General features: G+C 38.6%; 2 protein-coding genes across 8 annotated transcripts in view; one reads left to right on the top strand and one right to left on the bottom strand.

Moving 5' to 3' along the window:
• Nucleotides 1–3,973, bottom strand: part of lrch1 (leucine-rich repeats and calponin homology (CH) domain containing 1) — a 72,273-nt gene extending 68,300 nt beyond the window's left edge. For 5 of the 6 annotated variants that reach the window (XM_081599412.1, XM_081599416.1, XM_081599398.1 and 2 more), the window contains exon 1: nucleotides 3,563–3,973. In XM_081599412.1, coding sequence (XP_081455538.1) covers nucleotides 3,563–3,788 — 226 coding nt within the window. In that variant the 5' untranslated portion in view covers nucleotides 3,789–3,973. The remainder of the gene's footprint in view (nucleotides 1–3,562) is intronic. The other variant, XM_081599413.1, reaches the window with a different exon arrangement.
• Nucleotides 3,974–8,801: 4,828 nt separating this feature from the next.
• rubcnl (rubicon like autophagy enhancer) overlaps nucleotides 8,802–18,415 on the top strand; it is a 30,621-nt gene continuing 21,007 nt past the window's right edge. For both annotated transcript variants that reach the window (XM_081599378.1, XM_081599373.1), the window contains exons 1-4: nucleotides 8,802–9,426; nucleotides 13,726–13,837; nucleotides 14,078–14,456; nucleotides 17,907–18,172. In XM_081599378.1, coding sequence (XP_081455504.1) covers nucleotides 13,726–13,837; nucleotides 14,078–14,456; nucleotides 17,907–18,172 — 757 coding nt within the window. In that variant the 5' untranslated portion in view covers nucleotides 8,802–9,426. The remainder of the gene's footprint in view (nucleotides 9,427–13,725; nucleotides 13,838–14,077; nucleotides 14,457–17,906; nucleotides 18,173–18,415) is intronic.

Here is an 18,415-nt window from a genome sequence, read left to right as displayed (position 1 = left end):
GTGATCAGAGAGATTTTCACTCGTTTTTCTCAGGCCTCGCTTCAAGTCGCATACCTTTTCTTTCCTGTTTAGGTGTGAGTTACACCAAGCATGCGAGTATCTGCGCCCTGGAGGCTGCAGAAGTCTGCTTGGCGACACGTTTCCCTGCTCAGCTTTCCCATCGGTTTGTGAGGAATGAGGCATCACAAGATGCTGGACGACGGCTTGGGGGGGGAGGGATCCGGATCAGGCCTCGCTGCAGGGAAGCTTCCTGCAAGCAAATCTTAGCACTTAGGTCAGTAATTACAGAGCGGTCTGATCCGGATTTAAGACTCCGTAATTAAAAAAACCCCCAAAAAACAATGCATTCTTTGCTGCAGCTGAAAACAAGCAAATATCAGATGAAATTTTGCTGTACAAAGGCGACACGTTCTGCTTTGGCTAAAAAATTCTAAGTCTCCGTCCTGTTTCTGTTATTAGGCCGTGTTGGTCTTACGTAAGCTGCGCTTCATTTCAAAGCGCTGAGATAAAGTCAGAGCAGCTCCACAGCTGATGACGGCGCGGTCTGCGCAGCTCTGAGGGGAGCGGAGCGCATCCAGGGGAGGAGAGGAATTTCATTTTGTTTTGCTTCTCGGAAAAGCAACATCTGTTTTTAAATTCAACTAGAATGTTTTTGTTTTTTTAAAATAAATTCCTGTGAGGAGTTTTTGACCAGGATTGCAACAAATCTGCATTATGGGACATGCGGGAAACGTTGAAGCAGCTAAGATTTTTAAAGAGCAATGTTGTGACTGAGCTGTTGCAGGTTTTTTTCTTCCCCCATTCTTTACAGGCTCTGCTTCGCAGAAAAGGAATGAGGAAGCACGACCTGCTTCGTTAAGTTAGTCTTGAGAAAAGTTATTTCTGCTTGCTAGTTACTAGACGAAGCTAAATTCAGTAAAAAAATAAAATAAAATTACGGATGCTGAAGGCAGTGTAGGGAGGATCTCCTGTAGCAGTCTGTATCACAGCATTATCTGCAGAAGCCTCTAAGTCGAGATACGTAATTTTCTTAATTTTATGAAAAATTCTTCTTTGCACATTAATCCCACCTCGCTCGCCTGTCACAATCACAAATTCCGCTGTCCCAGAAATTATTGCGCTTAAACGATAATATTGTTGTTTTCAGACCATTTTCAAGTCATATGAGGGTAAAGGTATAATAATTCAGTATCGGATTCTCAACATTCAATAAACTTTAAATTCTATTGAATGTTTAACACTGAATCTGGGAGATATTTTAAACATCCAAAATAAATACATAAAAACAAAAACAACAAATAAAATGAATTGTGGAGTGTCTGTAATTAAAATTGTCCTTCACTTTAAAAAATGGTTTAGCACCAGACTGAAGACTTTTGTCATCCAGTTTTCAGAAGAAACAGAAAAAAGATGAACAATAAACTATGCGAATGGATACGATTGAATTTGTTTTCATTTATCATGCGATCAATTCATTTATTGCTTATTGCGACAGGACAACCAACACATAAGATCGGGTGACATGAACCTAAAGTTTTATTGCAACATGTTGTTGTACTATTGCAAAATGCTAAAAGTGATAACTATTTATTACTCCTGTTTTCTGGTACCAGTCTGGTTATGACTGTGTGTCATACCAATTATAGCCCCACTAACATGAATACTGCTCCAGGAAAACATTCCCATTTGCAATACTTTACTTTAGTCACGTAAAAAAAGCCTGATTTGTGACACTAAACTGCACACAGTAACTGCACGTAATCATATCTTTAAATTTATTGAAATATTTTAATATTCTCATTGAAATTAATTGTACAAGTTTAAAAATGTCAACACAGACGATTTGGGGGGATTTAAACAACATTAACTGGAATTTATCATGACAACAGACTGAAAGTCATATAGTAAATGTGTCACGATAAATGATATAAATGCCCAGTCCTACCAACACAGTGAGTGCCCTTTGACCCCAAAGATCACACCAGAAACCCCTCAAAGCTGTTCCAATGCGAAACAAAAAACATTAATCATCAAGTGATACATTTAAAAATAAACTGCAAGTATCATTCAATGTTGGTGAAGTAGCCCTCAATTGCAAATGGGTTGGTGACCCGTGTTCTATCTCACCGCCGTGACCCCAAGTTTTTCTCAGCTGGAAGAAAAACCCTTTTGGGGAGGAGGATGTGGAGGGGCTTGAGATTAGTGTCTCAATGGCGCTAAACACGTGGAATAGCTTAGAACAATGCATAGAACAATGCAAATTCATGTGTTGGAACGGCCTAGTCAAAGTCCAGAACTAAATCCAGTTACGAATCTGTGGCGAGATGCAAACGGAAGTTTTGCGTAAAATCTGAGTTATTTTGCAAAATAGGACGGACAAAATTGTCACTCCCTTAAAGTGATGAGAAAAATAACATGGATGAGTTCAAAAAGGTGTGAATATCTTTTACAAGGCTAAATATGTAGAGATGCAGGAATCCGATATTAATATCCGTATCGGAGGAAAATTCTAGAATAGACATTGGTGACAATGTGCCCAGTGGTTTAAAGATCTTTAAAAGATCTGCTTTAAAGATCAACAGATCTTTAAACCATTTGCTTTGAAACAAATGGTTTTGCTTTGAAACCATTTGTTTCAAACCATTTGAAACAAAAGGTTTGCTAAACTGCAACAAACCATTTAAAAGAAGGTTTGTTGCAGTTTACTTTTTACACTTTTGACCAAAGTAGTCAACCTATTGTTTTAGTCAGTTTGCTTATTTTTGTTTTACGTTGGATGTTGGACCAAGCTTGTGAAGCAATGGGTGGATTTAACTGTGCTTTTCTGGTCCAGAGTTATCAAACAAATGTGTAATTCATTACATGAAGATCTGTTGAAAAAAAGAAATGTTTTAGTTTAGATCCGATTTCTGCATCAGATCGGTATCAGCCGATACACCTCAGATATCGATATTGGAAGTGAAAAAAGTGGATCGGTGCATCCCTACGTATGCGTAGATCTGAATATGGAGCTGGAGATACATTTTCAGGATCAACGGGAGCAGCTTTGCAGAAAAGATGCAACTAATATATTTTTGGAAGAACTGCTTGATACACATAAACTTGTGCACATGAAGCAGCTGTTTTCAGAACAATGTGACGCTGTGTGGGTCCCTGATGCCTCCTGTGCCTGTTTACAACTGGACATGGACAAAAAAAAAAAAAAAAAAGGAAGGAAGTGGTGGGGATTTCCACTCAAGGCCCACTGTTAGCAACCAGTGCCCACTTCCACTGCTGTTTAGCATAAACCTTCTGCAGGACCTTCAGTCGTTTCCCCACGAGGTCATTAATTACGAGGCTTAAATCGGCGAGTTCACTCATTGCACAACTGCAAAAGTAGCCAAAACACACACGCCTTCCCTGTCTCCTTGCAGCTTCAGGTGTAAACATGTCTGGGTTCATTATGAATAACGGAAACGTCACCGCAGGAAGTAAACAGTGTATCCCAACGCTGCAGTCCTGCTACTAGTGGCATCTCTCAGGACCCTTCAATTCAGAAATTGCAACCCGGAGAGCACCGTACCTGCCTCCACCGTATCGCTCAGGTCGTGGTTGGCGGCGGTCCGGGGAAACTCCTTCAGCTTGCGGCAGCTGAGGTTCAGCACACCGCTGGCCGCCGCCTCCTCCAGCGCGCGCTCCAAGCCCCGGTTGGGAGGCAGGTTCGCGCAGCCGACGTGAGGCTGGTTAGACGGAGGAGATCCGAGCTGGGCGAGGGGAGGGCGAGCCGAGTCCGGTCCCAACGTCGCCATAATTTTCCGCTTCTCCGCCACGCGTGCGTCCGGTTATATCCAGGTGGGAAGCGCGGATTCAGCGGGACACCGACTTCCCCAAAGCCTGCCGTGCCGTGCCCTGTCGCGCGGTGAGATTCCCAACAAACGGCGCCGCGTCTTCCTCTCAGTGTGCCCGTTACGTCAAGTTTTGCGGATATGAGAAGAGAGCGACGTCCGGCGCTGACCTTCAAAATAAAACTCTGCTGTCACGCTGTGTATTTGTGGCCAGTAGTTCTAAAACGTGCAGTTTCAAAAATGTAGAAACAAGATATTTGACAATGTTGTCGATGTTTTGCTGGCACGTAAAGTGGTTTTTTTCATACAAGTTCAGCACTACGTTAGAGGACTGACATTTTTCCTAATTTTGACAAGTTCTGGTATTCCTCCTCCTGTACCTGTTAAAGGTGCAAAAACGTCAGACTAAATATTTATTTACTCACACAATAGGATCTATTTTGAAGACAAACTACTTTTAGGTTTAAATTGGATTTATATTGATTTACTCATTGCGGCTGCGCAGTTGACCTTTCATCGCCTCAAAAGAAGGACAATTAAAGCTTCAAATGTAGTTACTTGGTAAACAGCGACCTCTGCTGGTCAAAAAAGTATTAAGCTCTTCGGACAGCTACCAACAATATGATAGAAAAAATAAATGAAAATTAAAATATACAAAATAAGTGTGGTGTGTTATCTCAAAACTACCACAACCAATAATGATAATATTATTGCCATAACAATAATAATAACAATACAAAGTAAATGTGTACAATAAAAAAATAAGTACTACAAAATGTAATTACTCAATAATACAAATTAATTAATATTTAACTTGGAACAAAACGTTCTAAAACTTGACCAAAAACAGTGCTATAAATCTCAACAAAAAGGAGTACAACACTGAGTAAATGACCTAAACAAAACTGTGTTTTTCCTGTTTCAGTAATAACGATTATTAATCCATGAAGAGTTTTAGCTCAATTACTAAAAGCCATGTATTACCAAGAATACTTGGAAAAATGTTGACTCTAAGCGTCTTTTTTTTAGCTCCAGATTTACCAGATTCATTTTTGTAAGATTTAGCTTACAATATTGCAAGTGGCCAAAATAACCATGTAAGTGGAAAACTTGAATTTTCAACTCTTTTTAAATTTTTATCTTATTTTAATTTAACACGGACAGTACCTCTGAGATTCCAAATTTTACTTTTGAGAGACTTCTCGCCAAGACAAAAGTGCCATGTTAAAAATAAAGAGGATAATAAAAGTTTATGGAAACGGTAGACAATGATTAAACCATTTGGCTGTAAGTTTGGAGGAGTCAAAGTGAAACTTTGAAACTTATTAACATAGGACCAGCTGTCATGAATACAATAGGTTTTGATGAGAGGGATATTTATTCAACTCTAATATATTGTGATCATTCAGTGTCAGTCACTATGTGTTAAAAAGCTGAAGATAACCAGATCTTTAAATTAAGTCACATCCAACTTAACAGTGATCCAGGTCCAAAAACGTTACATTAACTGTTGTGATCAGGGCCAACTATTAGCAAAACAGGCCAATATCACTGTATGTCTCTGCCATATTTATTCAAGCATTAAAGAGAATTTTCACAAACATATTGTAATGTGCAATCTATGTAAGGTTGGATGGTATAAAAACCACCAGAAATACAAATAACCTTGTTAGTATGTCAGTGTTCTCTTTTCTTAAGTACATGGCAGCCATATTGGATTTGGAGGTTGGGGTTGGTGAGAAACCTTGCATTTTTAAAGTCCAAATCCCAACTTGATGCAGGATTACGGTTCATTTTTCTGACATGAAACTTAAAAGCACCAGTTTACAGAACAACAACCTTACTATTTGGTTATAGGTTTGTTCGCCTGCTACTAAAGTTTACAAAGATAATTGACATATTAACAATTCAATAGAAATTGTTGTCTTTTGCCAAGCTAACTACTTTTATCTTTTTTCGATTGTGGCAGCATGTTTATCATACGATAAAAGGCGAAAGAGGGATGACGAATTAGCCACGCTATATGCTAACCCGTTTAGCTTAGCTGAGCAATAGTGACTAGCTGTAGCCCATTGAGCTTACAGATAAATGTAGCTTTTAAATTATATGTATATTTTTAAATGGTTTCAAGTTTTTGTACCAATAGCTATAAAAAACTTTTTTGTACTGACTTCCCTGAGCATATTTCAGTTTCTACTCCCTGCGTTAGCATTAATGTTTGCCTTTGTGCCACTAATACCTTCCTCCTGCCTCAGTGAATAGGCAGTAGTCTTTGTTCAAAGCAGGTTATTACACTGGTAGTTTTAACCCTAAGGTTCTAAACCACATTTATAGCTCTGATAACTTTTTAAATTGATCAGATAAAACCCACATTGAATCTCCAAATTCTCTTGAATTCCTGTTTTGTTTTTTTTGTTGTTTTTTTTTACTGTAATGGCTTTGATGTAGCAAACTCAAAACCGTGATGTCATGGGAACGAAATATTATGCATAAAAAAAAGGAGTAAATCACTCTCCAACAAGGTGTTATTCACTTTCTTATCTCCCGTTTTATCAGAAATATGACAAACTGTGAGAGATGGTGTGAGAGAGTTGAGTGTAGGCGTCAAACTGCTGAAAGGCAAAAATCTCTTTTACATTTCCATCTCCTCAGAGGCATAATTAAAAATAATAATAATCTGACTAAAATAGTAACATTTTCAGATGGACCTAAAAGTGTAGAAGCAGGTGAAGAGCATTTCTATTTAAAAAATGGAACTGGTTTGTGGGTAAAAAGCCTTTATTTACCTCTAACCAGTGTGCATGCTAGTGGTGTGTCTGTGTGTGTGTGAGAGAGGATTAGAGCTGAGTCAGCTGATTCCATGACAAGCGTGGGTCAGCATGTTGCCACTGCTGATCACTGAGTTCTCCACCACCACGTTTGTATTTGTACAGCTGTGAGGACGTTCACTGACATTATGCACTGCACAATAACTCTGATGTTGACCTGCTTTTCATTCCAGATAAAACTGAATTTTCCAAACAAAGAAATAAAACGTAAAGTTAAGCAACAGTCTTACGCTGTTGGACATTAATGGAAACTTTCTTAAAGTTAAAAATAAATGTTTAAAAACTGCAACACACAACAAAGCCTGACGTCCGCAGACATTTTCTGTAAGATTTTTATTTCAAAGTGTGGAGATCTGTCATTTTTGGTTTGATTTATTTATTTCAAACGGGTTTTTCAAAACAAGAAAACAAGCAATCAGTAGGACAGAGGACACATGTGCATACGTGACCAAGATCAAAAGCTCACCACTACTTTTGTTTGAAAAGGAGTAGGAAGAAGTGAACGCTTATCTAATCCTACTCCTCATTTCTACTTAATAAACTATATTACTCACAAATGCAATAATGATCAAAAATTTGTAATTAAAATCATGTCATAATATTCATGTGTCTGTTCAATGTACAGGGCTAAAGAACCAACAAATACATTTTACTCAGTCCAGCTGAACTGCAGTCCAGCTGAACTGCATCACTTGAATTACTCTGAGAAAGGGAACTTTGGTCGGTTCACGTAACCAGGATGAGAAGTCTTCCAAAACTAACATCTGACATGGTGAAAAAAACTGAATATAACATAAAATGTTTTAAATCACTAACATTTAATTTGTAAGACATTTTTCTTAGTTATTAATAACATGTTTTGACTAAAAATTCTATTATCTTGTTTTAGAATTAATTTAGTTAATGATGAATGTATTTGAAATTGTATTATTTCTGACTATATTAGAATCACATGAAAATGTTTTGTTTAGTATTAGAAAATACTTAGGTTTATGGTGAATGAATGTTTTAATTCTTATTTGTTTCTAATTCCTAATTAGAAACAGGAATTGTACTTCATTATTTTCTGTTTATTATCTATTGCTTTTGGTTTGATATCAGGACTAAACTTTGGAGATGCTGAGTGCAGAAGAACAAATTGGGTTTTTGGAGAACTTTTCATTGAATTAAAAGTACAGAATTAAAGGTTTGTTCCTGGCAGAGCAGAAGAGAAACCAGAATTTCACAGCTACCTGTGAGGTTTGGAAAACCCTACATAGACAAAATGGTCACAAAGTAACTCTCGTCAGCCAAGAAAATCTATGGATATTAATAACAGTAATAATGACAATTGTAAATAACAACAGCATCAGAATAATTACCAACTTCTAACCAATGTGCACATATAAAGTCTTCTTAATTTGTGTTACGTAACAGTAAAGTGTAAAATAACAGAGAGAGGGAGAGAAAACTAATAATAAATATAGTAAGATCACAATAATAAGCTACTAATAGTAGTAACAGAAAAAAGGAAGGAAAAAACTCACATTTGAGTGCAAAGTGAGTATCTTAGCTTTGTATGTATTAATGATTGGACATTGTTTTAGTTCCATATTCGGTTTGTTCCATTTTTGACTCCAGCTGCAGTGAAACAGAATATTTTCATTTGCTTTCCGTTTCATAAAACATTTCCTGAAAATGTTTAGGTAACAGATCATAACAAATTTTTCCAAAACTAAGGAAATAATGATAGTCTTGCATATTGCCATTGTTTTTCTTAAAATATCCCCAAGAACATTTTCTTACACCTACAATTTCTGAGAATGACTAAAAACAATATCTAGGACTTTAAAGAGTTATTCTCTTATATGTTGACCTCCATCTTGTGAACACCTCCTCAAACTATTTTCCAAAACAATCGGCGATTGATTTGGATTTTCCCTTATTACTGATCATTTCTCACTTCCCAAAACCGTCCTGACTTTGCGGGGAACATTTTTATCTTGTCGTCTTCTCCTTTTATAAAAATGTCTGAATTTCCTTTACAACGTATGACCTCATTATTCTTAACAATTTACAGTAAGTGTGTAGGATTTACTAAGCATCTTCACAAATTCACACCATTGTCTCCATGGAAACCCTCTGTGGGATCTACCAGTGCACACTTCCTCTCAGAGAAATTGAATCTGAATTGTTCCTACTTTAAATTTTTTTTTATTTTTTACATGTGATCAAAATGCAGATCAAAAACCATCGATGCTTTACATAAACAGAGCTTCCTCTTTCAGAAGCAGCAGCTGACAGCAGATGAGGCTGCCTGGCCCGCAGAGCCCACTGAGTACTGAGGAGCTCCATGACTACCATTTCTGCTGAACAAAGACTGTCACTTGATCTGAAGTATTAAAAAAAAATACAAAAGTAAAACCCTGTCTTGATTTCACAGAGGCTGTTTCCTGTCATATTAACAGATTTACATTCAAGATGAGTCAGATAAGGTCATCTTAAATGGGTCATTTTTTGCTAATCAGCTCAAGTACCTGCTGGAATATTTGTAGTCGGTGTCATTACCCCAGTAGAAAGCGGAGTGGAAGGCTTTCTGGCCTCTGTGCTGTCAGGGAAGACATTACTAAGTGTTCAACCACAGAAGGCACACAAGCAGTGTTGAATACAGGAAGTGCTAATCAACCGTCTGCCTTCCTTTCAGCAGCTTTTGGTGGATAAGCAGCGCCGCGGGTTTGTCTCGCTGGACCCTGACAGGGTTTCTTCACAGCCAGACATCAGGAGTCCACGACACGGTGAGTAATCCGGGGACGCGTTGTGTGCTGGGCAGCAGCTGCCCTCTGCTGGGATGGACGTAGTTTTTTTTTTCTTTTTTTTCCTCCTCCATTTTTTGTTTTTAAACAGAAAAAGTAACGTTTTAAAGATGTTATCATTCACAATCGCAGTTGACTTCTGAAGTCGTACAGGAAGCTGTGAAGTGCGGCTTCTGCTACTGAAAACAGGCTCTATGTCAAATCTGTCAAACGGTGAAGCCCTGATCTACCAAAGAGAGCTTAGATTTTCTCTACATTCTGTTGTTTGTCTTAAAGCAAGAAATTTCACCAATGAAGTTTCATATTTCTCAAAGTTTTAAAGCTTAAAACGCCAAGTCAGCATTCTGTGCAAGAAAGTCAACAACATGCTGAATTGGATCCATTGTTTCCTTCCAGAACCCCTTTAATTCTTCGCAGCTTAGATTCAACAATTTGAAGAAAACATTCCTAAGAGTTGCTTGGTCTACATTGACATGACAGCATCACGCAGCTGCTACAGTTTTATTGGCTACACGTTCATGATGTGGGTCCTCCATTGCAACGCATCCCAAAGCAGTTCAGCTGGACTGAGATCTGGTGACTTTGGAAGACAGTGGAGTACAGAGAACCCATTATCGTGTTCTAGAAACCAGTACGAGATGATCTGAAGTTTGGCTTAGTGCGTCATCCCAGCCTTCAGGAGATGGGTACAATGTGGTCATAAAGCGAGAGTGTTGGTCAGCAGGAATACTTAGGCAGTCTGACCGGTTCAGTTGGTACTAATGATCCTAAAGTGTGCCGAAAAATATTCCCCACTACTTTACACCACCAAGAACAACAACTCTAACCGCTGAGACATGGCAGGATGGATTCGTTCCTTCACATTGTTCACACCTAATTCTGTCTCTAATGTCTGAATATTGCAACAGGAATTGCCCTTAGTAGCTATGTTGCCTTTCTATCCACACAAACCAGACTTCCCACTCTTTCTCTGACCTCTGACATCAACAAAGGATTTCCATCCATACAACCACCACTCAGTGGGTATCTCTTCTTTTTCGGTACTGTTCTCTGAAAATGAAAGACTAAATCTTAACATCCTAATACATTAGAATTGTCTGATATACACACAAAGAAACAAAGTTGTAGTTGTTTTCCCATTCTTTTGCTCAGCTTGAGCATCAGAAATCATCTTCAACACATTTAGATGCCTAAATGAGTCGACTTGCTACCATGAGATTGGCTGATTTGCTACTTATGCTATCAGCCAATTGGACAGAGTGGGGTCCTGTATCAAAACGGACTCAGAGGCTTGGAGAGGACAAAGTCCTACCTCCAAAAGTAACATTAAAAGGTTGATCGACATTTGTAAATGAACTGATGGACGATTAATACACTTAAAGGGGCAGAGTTACATAAAATTGACTGTCTTTTCTCATTTTTTAGCTTTTTGTCATGTCAAAATATTGTTCCCTCATCAAAATTATTGCCTTGATTTTTTCAAACATGTTTGAGAGATCCTTTAATCTCCCGTGGCAACCATTCAGCCGTGCAAAACATCTGGGTGGACCTGGCCCCGCCTTCTAAGTGAAGCTGGAGTGTCCAAGCCTCCGAGCTGCTACCTCGCAGGGCAGACCTCCCCCACACTCAACCAATCAGCTCCTTCAGACTAGCCAGCAGCAATTAGCAAACACCTGATAGAATCTGCTGAGCTCATCATGCAAGCTACTTCTCAGGATAGGTGGAATCATACGACTGCTGATTATGCAGAAGAAGAATCAAAGGTTCACCTGGTTTGAAGAAGATAAGTGCTATCCATGTTAGATTATTTCCTGTCTCAGTAAAACAACAAATACATAAAAACTGCACCTTCTTCTCTCTTTTTTTTGACAAACTGGGTATTGCCACATATGTGGCTTGAAAAAGAAAATAAAACTGTTTATCTGTGAGTAGAGAGTTGTAGTTAGACTGACTCAAAAACATTACCAGGGCCATGTCAAGGTTGCATGGGGCCTGATGCAGAATTTTATCGTGGGCTTTTGTTCCAGGTAAAAACATCAGATTGAGTGGAATCTGGAAGACGGAGGCCAAGTTTAATTAGCTGAGCTCAAAAAGCGCTCATGCATTGGGAGGCACAAACTGAAGTTTGCTCTTTCTGAGCAAGGAGGGACTAAACTACCTAACTCAGTTGTTTAAAATAAATAAATATATATAGTAGCGTGGTGTTATGGTCGTTAAGTGTTTGAAGTTGATCAGCCTTCCTCCCATTCACATTCACTTCCTGTAGAAAGGGCAACAAGCTTCATGAAGAGGAGAAACAGACAAACTACATCTGTATGAATGCTGAATCTGCTGGTAAGCTTAGTTTCTAAATGATCACAAATGATAACAAATAGTTGCATAAAACTACAGTAAACATCAGTGCTTCCTTTCTTTAAGTTGCTCTTTTTACTGCCGTAAAAATTCAGTTTCAAACAAAGAGGATAAAGTCGGTTACAGAAATAGACCAATGTACAAATGTTTTTAGTTTTACAGTACATGCAACAATTACAGGTAATAATTTCTATTTAATTTAGTTCAGTTTTAACTTCACAGCACCTTAACAAGACAAATGTTACTCAAAACACTTAGATTTGATAGATGGGGTCAGTCTGTTATTACTGATATCTATAGTTTAAGTGGTTCTAAAATACTTTATAATATAAAGCAACAAACGGAGCTCAACAAACAACTTTAAGTTATAAAGATGAAACTTTTAAAACATATTTTAAAGCAGCTCTGTTTGCTCTTGGTGTGCTCCTGACGGTTGAAGTGAAAGAAAACATCATGGTAAGGTCTGAGGAGTTGGGTGAGACCAACAGGAAGAAGATTGTACCAGCTTATGAATGTGGTGAAAAAAAAACTAGAGGAGTCTCAAAACGATTGGAAATCAGCAGTTTCACTGAAACCAGTCTACAACATGTCCAGATCTGGGCGTTCAAGTGAGTTTACCCCCAGAGCAGACTACAAGATGGTAAAAGAAGTCTCCAACACAGGATTCTGTGAAATGTTAATGCATGTGTGGGCAATCAGAAAGCAGCTGAGCAAGAATAGCTTTCACTGAAGGTGAGCAAAACGGAAACTTCAGCTCATCAAGGAAGACATGAAGGCCAGAAAGACACCGGAGAGAACTTAGGAAAAAAACATTTCAAAACTATTCCATTAGGACAGATGAGAATGTAATTATCTGGATGCCAGAGGAGATGTTGGCTATAAGCAGCAATTCAGGAAGAGAACCTCCTACCAAAAGGGAATCTACAAAAATATTACCCTGAGACATAAAAATGACTCAAAACATCCCAGTTAATCCACCAAGGACTGGAACAGATTTATGCTTTGAGTCTGTAACTCGTTGAGATTCTGTGGGGTGACTTGAAATGAGGCGAACGAGTAAGAAACCCCTCAGACGTCTCACAAGAAGAAGTGAGGAGTGAGGCAAGCTTTCTTCAGGCTGGCGATTTATAAATGGCTGCAAGTAGCGACTCATTGAAGTTATTTCAAACGGAGGCCAAAATAAAGGCGAGCTGCGTGGGTTTGTGGCGTTCAGTTTCGTCAGTAACCACAACATCCGTCTGATGAGTTAAACAAGATTCATGTTGGTGTTTGTAACTAAATCATTTTCTTTCCCAGAGATGAATAATAATAAAAAAAAGAAGTTCCCTTGTTTGTCACATGAACAGATCAATCTAAACTTCCAATTAGTCTTCAAAAACCGAACAGAATTTTTTTAATGTGACAACTTCAAACACGAGCTCAAAAAAAGACCAGCTCCTGTTCACAAGTGAGATGTTAAACAGCATCAGCTGTACGTAATCCACACGTTGACTTGCCACAGAGCAAGTCACTGCTGATGTCCATGTCTGTTGCTAAATGACAGAAAGTGATCTGTTGCTCCATTCAGGGAGTTCCGGTAGTAGATTTATGAAGGCTAAATTGCATTCAAATCTCCCGTGGCAGCTACGACCGCCATAAAAATTGAAGTTGACATCAATATTGCAACCTTTAGACTTGGGACTCAGAGTGTTCTGAGACCAAAGGGTGTTTGTTGTGCTACCGACAAACAGCTGCTGCTGCCATGCCCATAAATCTCCCGGCAAACAGGAAGCAAGAAGTAGGAACGTTTTTACACCGACAGTGGAGGATTTCATGCTTCTGAGGCGGTGGGGGCATTTATTAGTGATGGCTGTTGTAACGTAAGAGTTTCTAAAGGAAGCTTGCAGCAAAGCTGCTGTGATTAGGAAACTCTCTCTGTCCTCCACACAGATGGGAAGCTGCGACGGCTTGTCTTCGTCTCCAAACAGAGGTGGGTACGTCAGCTGGAGCGTGGACTCTGGAGAGTCCAGGCAACCTCCAACCGGACCTCCACCAGGAGCAGGTGAGCGTCCACACACTCTTAAGACAAAGTCATAGAGGTTGAAAGGTTGCTTAAGGATTCATTTGGCAACACTCACTCTAAACTCAGACTTCCTGGAGCAGACTGAAACTTAAATAACAGTAGAGTGCAAGGATTAGCATTTTTATTTGAAGTCTTTAGAAAAAAAAAATTGCTTAAGTTTTTTTGTTTTGCTCCAGTTTGAAAGTAAAGGTTGTCCTTTTTGTCTCTGCTTCCTGTTAGGAGAAACAGAGGCTTTTTCTAACCAGAGCCAGGAGCCGACCCATTCAGGTTGCGTCCCATCTCTGATTCGGTCAACACAAGAACCCAGTGGAGAAGAAGGAACAAACACGGCGTTCGACCTTCCGTACCCACGTAAACAACTCACAAGGAGGAAATGCACCAAAATCTCCAAAAACTGCAGACAAATCCCAGGGAACAGCAAGTTCAGAGACCACGATGGGAGCTCCAAACTGCCACGAGACGCTGTGGCAAACAAGGAGGAACCTTCTCATTCCCAGGATGAAAACATTCCCCTACACAGGAGCAGTCCAGTCATCTCCAGGCGCAGCAAACCTGTCTCCTGGCAGGAAAAGGCAACCAGTCCGTCTAATTTATTAAGGTACCGTACCAACTTCTGACCAAACACATGAAGCAATGCCAATTTTAGAAGACTCACATTTCCTTAGGCATCTCCTAAGACAATATAAGAACAGCATTAAAACATTTTCAAGTTATTCCTTCTGTGACAAGACTATGAAACAAAATTTTACCTAAATTTGAAAGCAAAAACAAAATGATTACAGAGTACAGCATCAGTTATACAGAAGATGGTCTCTATGGGTTTTCCTAGAGATTTTAGATACTAAACCCAGTGTGTTATGTAGCTCTGAGACATTAAAAATGCCGCCCACATTCTCAAAAACATTAGGAACTTTGCATTTGACCTTCCTGCTACCTGCTGAAAGATTTGCTCTCTCCGTCTCTGTGAATCTCTATAAATGAAGAGGAGAATAAACTTGGGTAAAAATAAGCTACAATAAGACCAAATCATAAGCTCATAACTATAACCAAAAAAACTAACCATAGCTAATAAGAAGCCATTCTCAGAAAGTCAAGGTAGTTAAGACCAGATGGCCAGCCAGTTCTCATTTTTATTTAGGTCAAACAAATCTATTAAAAATCTGACATTTTTAATCTATATCTCCTATTTACCCAAATCAAAGACATTGACAGACATGCTTGTTTAGCCTATTTGCTAACCCTAACAGCTTCTTGACATCATTTAGACATGTATTGTTGTCTTAATGTCAAATGTTTCACCTTTCATTCACATCTTAAGTTATTTTGGTGAAATTACATTTTTTCAACACTTAACCAAATGTAGCGTAGCCAGGTGAGTTTTACAAATATGCTAAAGGTTAAACTAAATTATTATTTTAGACCTGGACATCTGTTTTGTAAGTGAAAACTAATAAATTTTTATTAGTTATTTTTATTTATATTAAAACAAATAAGCAGAGAACAGCTGAACGGGCAAAGGCAAAAGTTACTGGGATTAACTGGAGCTAGCTTAGCTGGTCACAGCTAAGCTAGCTATGACAAGCTATTTCCATAGCTATTTCCAGCTATTGTCATAGATATGAATCAGTATATCAAATTCCTAGAAACCAACAAAATAAATAGGCTATTAAGGGTAACTTCCACATGTTATTTGTGTAAATCTTTATACAAATTACAGATCTATAATCCTAGAAAGCTATCTTCATTGTGTTAACTTTTATAGTTAAAGGTGGACCCTCTGTTTTCTAGTTGTATGATGACCAAAATGACGAGTCAAAAATCTATCTCAAGAAAAACAGTTGTATTGCAAAACAAACAAATCAAATTATAGCTTCCAAAGAAATGTAATTTCCATGCGTATATTTATAGATAACATGGTTGACTGTGGTTTGTGACACAAATACATTTGTATTTTTAAAAAATAAAAAGTTTGTCCCTTTGTCTGAAAAAGACAGCATCTATGCTCAACTGTCGCTACGTTAGTTTACGTGTGTGGTAGCAGTTCAGTTTTTCCTTCCATGAAGTGGCCAGACTTTCCCTGGAAAAACACTGGCTCTGGACTAAAGGCTTTGGATTAATCGGCAGTCCTGAAAGTCTTTGTCTCCCCACAGTTAGTCAAGAAACAGGAACCGGGATAACAAACGAACGAGGTCGATGTTATTCTACAGTATTGAGAGGAGGAAGAGAGACTTTCATGTTCTGCTGAAACTCCACCTGTGAAATGATCTGCAACGTAACCTTTAAACTTGCTGATCTTAGTTTCAGACAACATAGGCTACACAATATACGATTTCTCATACCGACAACTTCATATTTCTTTTTGGTGAAACATTTTCTCAAACATTTTCTAGTTTTTATCTTCTTTTAAATAATCTGTTATTTTGCAGAACAACGTAAAGTACCCAAATCACCAGCTCATCCGGTATCCTGATGTAGCTGAAGTTCTAAACAGGACTTTTCCAAAAATGGTTAAAGGGTCATGTTAGAATCAACACAAACTCTGTGTGCATCACTTAGAAACAGTTCTTGTTTTATCTCTGACTTCAGATTACATGCTAAAGGTGAAAAATGCTCAATTATTGTCAATTAGTGCATGGATAAAAATCTCTCTCTTGGGTCATAAAGGATTTTGATGCCATCTTGATAACCTAAAAATGTTAAAGGTCTATCAGGGCAAGTAAATCTTTCACATAGTTCAAGTTCATTTGGTTATTTCTCACAAGCACACATTGGTACATGTAGGCTCATTTACACACACAATGATAAATTACAGTGTCAGACAGAATATGACTCATGAGTTTGACACCTCGGATCTATAACTAATGTTATAGATCCGATGTTTGTTGGCTTGGTTACCACAAGCCAACAAACAATTTGAAATGTTATTATTAACACCTTTCAAGTCAACAAAACATATTTTTAACATACTTCCCTTATTTTTGAAGCATGTCAAATGCAACTTTTCTAACTTACTGTTGTCCCTAGCTGCGGTGCAATGATAGATGGTTATCATTGCACCGCAGCTTTATTTCTGATCACCACTTAAAAATCAACACAGCTAACATTATTAGATTTCAATCGATTCGGTTCTGATGGAGCGTCTGACTAAAGAAGCTGTTGTGAAGCAGTCTCATAAAGAGGATGATCAGGGCAAATTGCTGCAAACACTGAAGTACATAAACTTCCTCAAGAAGTACAGCATGTTCCATCGCTTCTTTTATTTATCTCGCCCCAAGAATCACATGTTTTTGGCTTTTACTTTATCTTTTGTGAAGATATTCTGAGTCAAGCTTCAGTCGCTAAACAGTTGGGTAAATCCCCCGAACGGCAAAGCAAGTGGAAAACTTCTAAAACTTGAGTACTACAGGTGGTATTCAGAAAAGTAGCTGTATGTTTCTCATGTGAAGATAGAAAAAATGTGGCAGGACACAAAGCTTAGAGTTCAGAAATCGCCTAAAACTGCAACAAGAAACGAAAGACAGAAGACAATTATTAGTTGGATCCAATCTAAAACTAAAATACGCAAAAACAGAGCTGAAGATGTATCACTTATGTGTGTTTTTACTGTCAAACAGAATCAAGTTTTTTTGTTCCTCATATGAAAACCTACATTCAGCAAAGACTACATGGTGGGACAGTTGTTGACTTGCATGGTCCATGTGTTGCTGTGCTATGGTAATGCTAGCATGCCTCCTTTTTAGTTCTGATATGATTTTATGATCATTTCACCTACAAGATATCGTGTATCTCTACATCAGTGAACAGTAATAAGCGATGCAGCATCTGTTATCTCTGGGTACTCCAACTTCCTCCCCCAGAACAAGAATATACATGCTAGCTTGATTGGGCTCCCTTTAGGTAGAAATGTATGTATGTATAGCTGTTTTGTTCACTGAGTTTCTTAATGTAATACCTAATTCAGTTACTACAAAAACCTGCATTCAGGACATTTGTACTCTGTCACATTCTTATAATAATTCTAATTTGACTTAAAATGTGCTCCTCCTAGCATGGACTCTTCCCCTCCTTCCCCCGGTTCATGTGACCTTACCGGTAGTCTGACGTCTACTGGTAAGGAGGACGTGGAGCGCCGGCTGACTTCCTGTCACCAACCGTTCAAAACCACGGTGGAGGATAAGAAGCAGGTTGTTTCTCTATCGTCAAGCCCGATCAGCATCCTGAGCAGCCAGGACCGATCCAGCAGACGCCCTCAGCAACCTGAGAAGGATCAAAGGGGGAGGAGCCTAAACAGCTGGAGTACCCCCAACAGGACAGGTACCACAGGATTAAGCCTGTCGCAGTGAGCAATAAATCAGTTCATCATGTGATAAAATAAAACGTAATTGATCGTTTCTATTTATGTGATTGTTAGTCTTTCTTGTGTGTCTTCTTCTGCCAAAGACTGGATGACCAAAGGTTTCAGTCTGATGATTTGGTCTCAACTAGCCTGTTTGATGAAGGACATTTATGTTGACAGAGACTTCAGTATTCATTATATGTGTTGTTTTGGTTGTATTT

Source organism: Poecilia reticulata, chromosome 2 (assembly GCF_904066995.2).
Source record: "Poecilia reticulata chromosome 2, P_reticulata-male-v2, whole genome shotgun sequence".
Classification (NCBI taxonomy): Eukaryota; Metazoa; Chordata; class Actinopteri; order Cyprinodontiformes; family Poeciliidae; genus Poecilia; species Poecilia reticulata.
Note: the sequence above shows the minus strand (reverse complement) of the source record. Positions and strands in the feature narration are given on the sequence as shown.